This window comes from Hylaeus volcanicus, chromosome 1 (genome assembly GCF_026283585.1).
Source record: "Hylaeus volcanicus isolate JK05 chromosome 1, UHH_iyHylVolc1.0_haploid, whole genome shotgun sequence".
Classification (NCBI taxonomy): Eukaryota; Metazoa; Arthropoda; class Insecta; order Hymenoptera; family Colletidae; genus Hylaeus; species Hylaeus volcanicus.
This window is the reverse complement of record NC_071976.1, coordinates 6,652,936-6,664,312: the sequence shown is the minus strand read 5'-3', so window position 1 is coordinate 6,664,312 and position 11,377 is coordinate 6,652,936. Positions and strand designations below refer to the sequence as shown.

The window sequence follows — 11,377 nt, the reverse complement described above, 5'->3', positions numbered from 1 at the left end:
TGTAAGCGGTGCTAAATGGGTCTGGCAGTCGGAAAACCTTGTCGGAAAAACGAAGTAGTTTGACTGAAATCATTATTTCCGAAACTTTTTGTATAAACAATATGTAATACATAGGGTTAAAAAAATTTGGTCTGGCAAACTTTGAGTGGTGTTAAATCGGTCTGGCAGCCGTTTAAAAGAACGAACACACATGCGTTACCGGCGTTGAGTTCTCGATAATCTAATAAAACTACAAAGTAATAATTATTTTGAAACATTATATACATTAGTTATGTATAAAATATTGCTGTGATGATTTTTATTTGATACAATTATTATTATTATTTAACTTCAATAATTAGTCATGAAATTGCACGGCGCGCATATGTGTTTACTCTTTTAAACGGCTGCCAGACCGATTTATCACCACTCGAAGTTTGCCAGACCAAATTTTTTTAACCCTATGTATTACACATTGTTTATACAAAAAGTTTCGGAAATAATGATTTCAGTCAAACTACTTCGTTTTTCCGACAAGGTTTTCCGACTGCCAGACCCATTCAGCACCGCTTACAATCTGCCAGACCAACTTTTTTATGCAATTTGGTATGTCAACAATACATTCTAAAAATTTCAGTAATAATGATTTCAGTCAAAGATACTGTTATTTCTTACATGTTTCCGACTTTCTAGCGGAGCGGTGCACCGTTTGTGCTCTGCCAGCCTTGGATTATTTTTATTCTTTAGTAGAAAACAGTGAAATAGCAAAAGGATATTTTGTAATGAAATTGGCCGAAATTTTATGTCGCGGGCTCTCGGACTATCAGGACAACACAGGCCACAGAGTCGCGTCGCTGACAAAGTCTCAGCGACGCGTCCTTATCGCTCGCGACTTATTCCGTGCTCGAACGATAACGTTGTTCTTTTTTACCGTCGAACATCCCATATAAATGGGCACCGCGATCGCGCGCTGCGTTATTGTAATCATGAAGAGCACCGGTCACATTGTCATCCTCCTGCTGGCGGCGGTCGCGCTGACTTCCGCCGAGATCCTCAACAAGGAATGGTGGAGGTCGACGGTCTTCTACCAAATATACCCTAGGAGCTTCATGGACTCTGATGGCGATGGAGTGGGGGATCTGAAAGGTAGGACACGGGGTACCTGGATCTCGAATTTATTTTTTTCCTCGGTTTTCGCGATTTCGACCTCGAGTTAGACGATCCAGGGGACGTGGATGTTGGACACAGTACACAGTGCGCCATTTTAAGAATCATTGTTTCGGAAAGTACATACGGGTTCTTGTAGTAGAAAATTTATTTCAAAGAAACTTTTACGAGGCGGTTCTTTACAGTCAGGAGCTGCTTGTTGTTATGATTTATTGAAACTCAAATTGTTTGGAAGAACGGGGTGCCATTTTGCGAGTCTTTACTGTGTTTAGAAACTAAAATTGAGTATAATATAATATAATTGATATATTATAACAGGAAGTAGCTTTTAACTATAATTAGTAGCTTTTAATTAAAATTGAAATTTCTTCTGTTCAAGATGAAACCCAACACATATACAGAAACAGTGTCAACAACTTTCTTATGCCTTTTGAAGCAACTTGTTGAAACAGTTGCATTACGAGAAAGAATTTTTCATTCGAAGCACGAGGAATCGTCTTCGCTGAAGTAATTATTTATATGATTTTCTTTTGCTTCCTAGTGGTGTGAGAATTACATCACTCGAGGAACATCGGGAGTGTAATGTATAATTACGCTTCTGACGTCCTGCTTCCTCTTTTGATGGAGGTGATGTAACCCGCAGGCAGTGTTTACCTGTTCGTTCGCGATTAAATGGTTGTTTCGAACTCGTAGGACGGGTTTAATATAAAATTAGACGAGATTCTCAAAAGTAGCCCTTATTAAGTAATTAACATATAAATATATAATATACTAATACATGTATATGTCTCTAGATATTTATCCTGTACAAGGAACATATGTATATCCCTATAATTTATAACATACGATAAGGAACGTAGGAATATATCAAAATAGATAGGAAAATACGAATTCCATTTTCAGCTAATTACTCACGTTAATTAGCACAAAAAGGCCTGGGAATGTCGTTGGGTATACTTCAAAAGAGAATGAGTCTCCTGACTTACCTGTAACAGAAATGATTATATGCATATTAATATAGCTAATGCGAGATAGTATAATAAAAAAAAAAAAAAAATACAAAATAAGACCGTGTACCCTGTCAGAGTATTTCATTATTAGCTTGAAAACGTAGTAAGTAGATTCGTACACGCCCCATCAAATTCATCAAACCCTTTCACGTTCGCGATACTTATACGGATTTGATCCAGATATTCGAGTTTATCGGCATATGGGACTCGATAATGCATCGAACGGCTGCACATAGCAACAATCAGTGCACGTAACAACAGATCCTCAGATACGTTCAAGAAAAATTGAACAACTTTGCGTCGAACGAGTTTCGCGATCGTTGCAAACAACTGAAAGCATCGTTTGACGAAACTGGTCACGTTCGATGAATGACTACGTATTACGTTAATTTCAATTAAAATATAGAATGCCGAGTAATGTCTTCAATAATTTTAGAACGGCGCAGTAGAGTTTAGAAACGCAATTCATTTTATTGATTATTTCAATCTTATAGTGAATATATTCCGTTTGTCGCTTAAAGGAAAAGGTTGTTGTCCTTACAATGGAAGCATCGAATGATTTATTTAAACACAGCGCAAAAGTATAGAATTTATATGAAGAAAAGGGAAGCGTTAAAAATGGAATTTAATTCTACGCTTATAGCACGTTTCCATTTGTTTGAAGCTGTTTTTAAACTCGGTAGGCATAACGAGTAAGCTGGACCACATCAAGGACGCTGGAGTAGGAGCCATCTGGCTGTCGCCGATCTATAAGAGCCCCATGGTTGATTTCGGATACGACATAGAAGATTTCCGTAATGTTGACAAAACTTTTGGCACGTTGGACGACTTGAAGGCACTTATAGCCCGCGCTAAAGAACTCGCCTTAAAGGTACAGCGATTTATTTTATTTCACGATTATTCAAAATTCTATGACGAAGTAACAATTAATTGACCTCGATAATTTGGAACGCAATCATTAAATTTCAGATCGCGTTAAAAAGCATTTAACTTTTAGTTTGAACCAAAATCTCGTGTATCTCATTTACTTGGGCCTTGTTGCCCAAATTAGATAGTCACATGTAAACTAGACCCTATCTGATTTGGTCAGAATTAGGCTAGACCTTGTCTATCGCTGTTATATGTGGACTTGACCCTTTCCTAACACAGTCAGACGTGAACTTGCCTTAAAAGTACAGCGATTTATTTTATTTCACGATTATTCAAAATTCTATGACGAAGTAACAATTAATTGACCTCGATAATTTGGCACGCAATAATTAAATTTCAGATCGCGTTAACACGTTGACTGCCAGATAAATATTCTTGAAAATTTCTGCTACAATTAAATATTATTTAGAATATTGGAGACTACATAATCAAACGTTTATCGTGGTATTTATTTTTGTAACTTCATTAAAATTCATGAATTTCATTCAAATTCATTTCCTTTCATGCTTGACTTTCAAAATTAATTTTTTTACTTCTTCAGTGAAAAGCACTGTCACCCATATATGGGTGACGTAGCGATCAATGTGTTAAAAAGCATTTAACTTTTAGTTTGAACCAAAATCTCGCGTATCTCATTTACTTGGGCCTTGTTGCCCAAATTAGATAGTCACATGCAAACTAGACCCTATCTGATTTGGTCAGAAGTAGGCTAGACCTTGTCTATCGCTGTTATATGTGGACTTGACCCTTTCCTAACACAGTCAGACGTGAACTTGGTCCTATTTAACATGGTCAAAGATAGAGCTAAAAAAAAAAGAAGATAGATAGATAGATAGATAAAAAAAGATAGATAAATAAAGATAGATGTCTGCTTGACATCTTCAGAGATAGACTTGTCCCTATCTAACGAGATTAGATCTAGATCACCTAGATGGAAACACACAAACGAGTTTCCTTTCGATTCTCAGGTTGTCCTGGATCTCGTCCCTAATCATACTTCCGACAAACACGAGTGGTTCCTAAAGAGCTTAAATAAAACGAGCAAGTACGCCGATTATTACATGTGGCGCGATGGCAAAAACGGAAGTACTAGCTTGCCACCAAACAACTGGTTAAGTGTATTCAATGGAACAGGTTGGACGTTCAACGAAGTGCGAAACCAATGGTACTTTCACCAATTCTACCGGGAGCAACCCGATTTGAATTACACCAATCCCGACGTGCAGGAAGAGATGAAGGTACGGCAACACCTCTCAAAATTCAACGCGAAACCTGCTCCCAAACTCAACGTTTCGTTTTCCAGGATGTAATGAAGTATTGGTTGGACATGGGGATAGACGGTTTCCGTATCGACGCTGTGCCGCATATGTTCGAGAGTAACATAGACAAAGACGAGCCTCCGAGTACTTTAAGCAAGAATTCATCCGAGTATATTTATTTGAGTCACATCTATACGAAGGATCAACCTCAAACGTACGATCTGATACAAAACTGGCGGGAATTCGTGGACAAGTACGCCGACGACCGCAACCAGGATGAAAAGGTAAGGATGTTCGCCAGGACATTTTCGTATTTTTAGTCACATATATCGGATTTAATAATATTACGTTGTCCCAAAAGTTTCTTTCGCTTTATTAACACGTTCACTGCCAGACTAATACTCTTGAAAATTTCTACTGCGATTTAATTTTGTTTACAGACTTTTGGAAACTGTGTAATGAAACATTTATTTTGGTATTTAGTTCTGTATTTTCATCAAAATTCAAGTATTTCGTTCAAATTCGTTTTCTATGACACTTAACTTTCAGAATTAATAGTTTTCGTTTCTCAGTGAAAAGCACTGTCACCCATATATGGGTGACGTGGCGATCAACGTGTTAATAAGTAACACATGCACGATAGTTTATGTTTTATGTTACATTACTGAATTGTGCACGATTCATTTTGCTCCATTGCTGTTACAAACATGAATATCTATGAAATGAGATTGTCTATTTATGTAACTCAAGGACACCAAACTCTACAGTAGTATACATTCCTAACAATATTATTAGAAATATTATATGTATATACCACCCTCGTTTCGTTAATTTTCAGATTTATTTGAATTTCATTCATTATTCGGAACTTTAGAAATTCTAAATTTGATTTTGATTAATTCAAGATCATATTAGGTTGTCCCAAAAGTTTCTTTCGCTTCATTAAGAAGTAATGCATGCACAATAGTTTATGTTTTATGTTACATTACTGAATTGTGCATTTTGCTCCATTGCTGTTACAAACATGAATATGTATGAAATGAGATTGTCTATTTATATAAACACGATCACATAAAATAATTGAGTGTAACTCGCGAAAGAAACTTTCGGGAGAACCTAATAGAAGGGTCCTCTGTCATCTTCCCCGAGTAATAGAGACACTCTGTTTAATAATAATTGTTCTTATGGAGCATCCAAACAAAATTTCATCCGGATTAGAGAAAAAGTAGTGGGACTTACTCAAAACATCGTTCGTATCATTTCATTGTTCGTTCCAGGTGATACTGACAGAGGCATACACCAGTTGGGAAAACACAATCAAGTATTACAGATATGGCTCGAACGTTCCATTCAACTTTAAATTCATAACGGACGCGAACAGCAACTCCACTGCCGCTGACTTCAAGAAGATCATAGATCACTGGAGAGGTTCCACCCCCTCTGGCTTCGCCCCCAATTGGGTGGTATGTATCCACAATTTGTAGTGTTAGTTATTATAGACATTCTTGTAGCATCCAATTATTACAAAGTATTTTATAGTATCCAATTATTTCCATCGACATCTTATTCTGGATACTGAATGAATACGTATTCTGTACCTTTTTAGGAATTGTTGGTAGTGTCCACAATTCGTAATACTAATTATTAAACACTACTATAGACACTGAGTCACCTAACACAGATCAACTTGATCTGATCAACACTTGTCTTGATCAACACTTTCATAAAATTAATACATAGCCGGCGCAAGGCAGGTTCCACGCGGTCTACGAAAATTACTGAATTAAAAGGCACCGATTTTGATTAACTTTTTACAGACTGATGATACCATTAACAAATGGAAGCAATTTTTGCTGAGATGCAAGATATTTTTTTAGTAGCGATGATTAAATTGAAACGAGTGACAAAAATCATCAAAGTATTATTACTTAATATTCATCTTATAAAAAATATATAGCATTTGTAAATAAATAATTCCTCGTTGTAAAATTTAAGTGTAGGATTTGAATGTGAATTCAGGTCCCGCAAAATTGTTGAACCCGACCCCGTAAAAGATCACGCCGGCCCTGAATTAATATGTTATTAATATTAATTTCATAACTTTGAGAAGAATGACCTTGGAACGAAAGCTTTCCTCGCAACAAATTTGGTCTGTGATACCCTTTGAAATTTTGTTCCAAACATCTTCGCGTATCTTCGAATCCAAGGCAGGTGTTCAAGTGTTCTTTTTTACGTGACTCACCCTGTATGTCACGGATTATTTTCATCGACACCGTATTCAGTCATTTGATAGCTCCTAAACAATGCAAGATCGAACATTTTGGTAGATGGGAAACCACGATCGCGCTCGTATCGGTACTCGTTACCCTGGAAGGACGGATCAGATGACGATGTTGGCGATGATTTTGCCCGGAGTGGCGGTGACTTACTACGGAGAGGAAATCGGGATGGTGGACAACAGCACCCTGAAAGTATACGATTTTCGCGATGGCTGCCGCACCCCGATGCAATGGAACGACAATGCACAAGCAGGTGAGCAAAGGGATCACGAGGATCATGAGCAATAATTAGCAAAGATTAATAATTAAAAAACGAGGCACCATTCGGCATTTTTGCAAAGGAAACTGTGGCTCAGAATCGTCTCAGCTACCCCCTATTTCCGGTTCTTACAGTAATTCTGGGACACCTTGTATTAGGTTGTCCCGAAAGTTTCTTACGCGAGTTGCACTCAATTATGTTGTGTGGTCGTGTTTATATAAATAGACGATCTAATTTCATAGATACTCATGTTGTAACAGCAATGGAGCAAAATGAATCGTGGACAATTCAGTACTGTAACATAAAACATAGACTATTGTGCATGTATTACTTATTAACACGTTGGCTGCCAAGCTAAAACTCGTGAAAATTTCTATACACTTAAAATTTTGTCTCGGGACTATTGTAGATTACATAATTTAACATCTCTCGTAGCCTTTAATTTTTTAACGTCGGCAAACTCACGAAATCTGTCCAGACTTACTTTCATTATTGTCTGATCTTTGAAATTTATTTTTTTAGTTCCTTAATAGAAAGTCCTGTCATCCATTTCTGGGTGACGTGGCGACGAACGTGTTAGTAAAGTGAAAGAAACTTTTGGGACAACCTAATATTGAACCACAATCCTGAGCTGTTTTAGCGTTCTCAGTTTCGATTAACGCTTCTGTCGACAGGCTTCAGTACAAACGCAACAACATGGCTTCCCGTTAACACCAATTATCGTGAGCTGAACTTGGAAAAGGAGAAGAAGGATCCCAACTCCCATTACAATCTCTACAAGAGTTTGACGAGTCTACGAAAATCGTCGGTTGCGCTCAAATACGGTAATACCAGGGCGTTCGTCGTGGACAATGACGTGTTGGCTGTCGTTCGAAGCACCAGCGACGAAGTGGTTGCGCTTTTGATAAACTTCTCCAATGACAAGAGCACCACGGTTGATGTGGCGAATTTGACCAATTGGAAAGGAACATCGATCAAAGCCAGCAGCGTGAACTCCGAAGTGAAGTTGAAGTAAGTAAATAGCGATACGTTTTAATTGACAGAACTGTGATTTGTTTATTTTCGTATTAAGGGGGTATCCTGAATTAGGAGGTCTAAAAAAAAGCGGTTTTTCGTGAATTTGTTTAGGATGGAAAAAAATAATTCATTTTATCGAACTTTTTATCCTATTTCCATACATATTCGAGTAGTCTGTACAAAATTTTTCAACATGAAATATTGAAATTGAGTCGACTGTTACGCACATTTGTAGAGCACCTCACAATTAAAACCTCCTATCGACGGGAAAGATGCAGGTCATAATATTGGTTTGACACAAAAAAACCAAAAGAAATTTTCATTTTCATACATTTTTCTTCTATGTGAACTATCTTTCCCGCCGATAGGAGGTTTTAATTGTGAGGTGCTCTACAAATGTGCGTCGCAGTCGACTCAATTTGAATATTTCTTGTTGAAAAAATTTGTACAGACTGCTCAAATATGTATGAAAATAGGATAAAAAGTTCGATAGAATTAATTATTTTTTTCCATCCTAAAAAAATTCACGAAAAACCGCTTTTTTTTAGACCTCCTAATTCAGGATACCCCCTTAAAGTTATTGGCAGAAAGAGAGCTAAGAAATGGGATGTCCAAAGGGAGCTTTCGCTAGCAATTTTATTGTTGAACGTCTGATCAAAATTAGTCGGAAATATATGATGAAAATTTGATTATTCTTCCCCCACTTTGATTATTCTTCTATCTGTAATGGAAATTTAGAAATATTTAGAATTCGAAAGTGGGACGTGAAACAAGAAAGAATCAGAATGTTCTCTTGCATCGTGGGTACAGTATTTAGTCAAAGGTTAAAAGAATATGGTACTGTACATTCGAGCAGACTAAATTGAACCGAATTAATAACGTAGTGATTGTACATCATGCGGCAAATTGCAACGCGACGCCTCGGCGAAGCGGATAATTAAACGTTAATTAATTTAGGGGCGACAAAAATGGTCCCGTTGAGTCGGGCAAGCTGTTTCCGTACGATTACATTCAATTCCTGTTAGCTGGAATTATTTCACCGGTTCCTCGTAACGTCCAATGCCAAAATTGACAAGTAAACGATTTACAGTCAGTCCCATAAATACCTTTTATTGTCTATCAAAGAGATCTGTCTAAATTAAATGACAGGCTCGATATTTTCAAATAAATATTTCATTATCAATACATGCAAGCGTAAAATTTATTCACGTACGAATATTTATAACGAAACATTCATTTGAAAATATCAAACCTATCTTTTAATTTAGGCAGACTTCTTTAATAGGCATACAAGGTGCGAATATTTATGGAACTGACTGTTTATAAAAAATTAAATCGGTATTCCTGAAGGAGTTAGTCGCATATCAGGAAGAGGAAAACCGACATTTCTTTGTGATTTTTTTTTAGTTATTAAATAATAATTTGCATAAGCAACAATTAAGTATATTATAAAGCATGTTTTAAAGAACTAAAAAACATTTTTTGTTTTAACAAACGTTTAATTTATATCGTCATAACAGCCGATGATGCAGACATCAACAATTAAGTATATTATAAAGCATGTTTTAAAGAACTAAAAAACATTTTTTGTTTTAACAAACGTTCAATTTATATCGTCATAACAGCCGATGATGCAGACGATGATTCAAAAACATAGGTTTGCAGTGAGCAAGATTTCTCTACACTGGTTTACCTGAAAACAAAAACAAAGGTAGATTTCGAAAATGTATTAGTCTAGCGGGTCCCTGATCGAAGGATTTTGGAAAAAATCAATTTAAAACAAAATGGCGTACATTTGAAGTTGATTTTCAATTTTTTCACTAAAATTAAGCGGTTCAATACAGGATAAAAGAAAAAAGTATACAAGAAAATAAAAAATCCTTCGATCAGGAACCCGTTAGTCTAATATATTTTCTAAATCTACCTTTTAGTTTCGTTTTCAGGTGCACCAGTTTGAAGGAATCTTGCTCACCGCAAACCAAGTGGCCATCGACGCCATCGCCTGTTATGACGAAATGAATTAACCTTTTTTTAAAACAAACATTTTTTTACAGTTCTTTAAGACATACTTTGTAGTATATTTACATTTCATTCAGAAAAATTATTATTTAATACCTTAAAAAAAAACACACAAGAAATTGTCCGTTTCCATTTTCCTGACTGCGACTAACCCCTTAAACTTCACAGCCCTGCCAATTAATTTGTAATTTGTTAAATGTACATTGAAACTTTAAAACTCCTCCTTGTATTTTGTCAATCGTTTATACGTTTAATTTGTTGATCGTTTATTTTTCAGCAACGGTGTAAACGTAAAGGCAGTCCAGATACCCGCAAAAGCATCCATCATTTTGATGTCGGGTGCGGCGATTATTTCAAGTTTCTCAGTCGTGTCCCTTCTCTTTGTAGCGTTCGCCGCGCTTCTGCGGTCGTAGAACGTCGAATAATCCGTCGATTTCGTGTTGGAATAATTCGAAACGTACCTAGATGAAAGTGCATCGACAGAAATTGACGTTGAACTCTCGATGATCCATCGTGCACGAGTTAGAGAAAAATCGCGAGATCGCGAAACGTAAAATAAACAAACCGTGATTGATCGATGTCGTCGATAAACGCCGAAGAAAAATTTCTTTTTCATCAATAAGGAGAAATCTGATACGATACGATACGGTACGGTAGTTATTTATTGTAAAGCGGTGTTTATTACCAAGATAATAAATTATTATGTAGAAGATACGCATGCACTTGAGTCCACGTTGCGCTTATCCTTGACTTTGATAACGGCAGTGATTTGGAATCGGCGTTTGCACGTTCGTTAAATTGATACAACAATATTGTTTGCTTGATAAATGCAACAGTGGTTTGCACGTGTATCGGTGGTATGATGATGATAACTAGGCTGCAGATGTTCGTGCATTTATGGCAAATAGCGGGGAGATCCACGAGAATGTGCACTAAATGGTATAACTTGTTTATTATCGTTGACGTTTTATATAAGACATACTTTCAACTTTTTTCTGTGTCAGTTTCAAATACGAATTTGCGTAAACATCCACAGTTTAATAATAAGTTATATGAATTAAATAGAAGTGTGCATGTTAATAGTTCGAAAAAGTATTAATAAAAATAATATTTATTTAATAAATACGTCATAAGGTGTCACGAAACGTTTCCTAGCTTGCTTGTATCCTGTTTGAATCAGGTGCCGTACGTTTTGCCGAGACTTTTTTCCGTTTATCTCACTTATCGTTATTTATTTAGTGCACGGACAGTGAACGGAAACTACCCAAAGCGGCGGAGTTCATAAAAGTTTCCTGACGTGCTGTGGAGTGCAAAACTTGCCTGGCAGTTGTGTTTTATGCAGAGTGTTGAGGGATTTTGCAGTCGAGATGTGTCATTATGTTGTACAAGTGTAGAGAAGTTGCCTGATTATTATTTACGAGGAAAATTATGCCTGATCGTTAAAGACCATGCATGGGA

General features: G+C 36.6%; 1 protein-coding gene across 1 annotated transcript; it reads left to right on the top strand.

Moving 5' to 3' along the window:
- The first annotated feature begins 950 nt into the window (after nt 1-950).
- Nucleotides 951-11,042, top strand: LOC128879766 (maltase 1-like). Its single transcript, XM_054129217.1, has 8 exons — nt 951-1,125; nt 2,840-3,027; nt 4,055-4,324; nt 4,390-4,629; nt 5,623-5,808; nt 6,673-6,877; nt 7,558-7,894; nt 10,197-11,042. The coding sequence occupies exons 1-8, from the start codon at nt 966-968 to the stop codon at nt 10,330-10,332; spliced, it is 1,722 nt and encodes a 573-aa protein (XP_053985192.1). The 5' UTR covers nt 951-965; the 3' UTR covers nt 10,333-11,042.
- The last annotated feature ends 335 nt before the right edge of the window (nt 11,043-11,377 follow it).

Excerpts from the sequence above, each read along its gene's own strand:
- LOC128879766 (XM_054129217.1), top strand. The coding sequence starts at position 966 with ATGAAGAGCACCGGTCACATTGTCATCCTCCTGCTGGCGGCGGTCGCG. Across the intron at positions 4,325-4,389 it reads ACGTGCAGGAAGAGATGAAG|GATGTAATGAAGTATTGGTT; the intron begins GTACGGCAACAC and ends TTCGTTTTCCAG. Across the intron at positions 7,895-10,196 it reads AACTCCGAAGTGAAGTTGAA|CAACGGTGTAAACGTAAAGG; the intron begins GTAAGTAAATAG and ends TTTATTTTTCAG.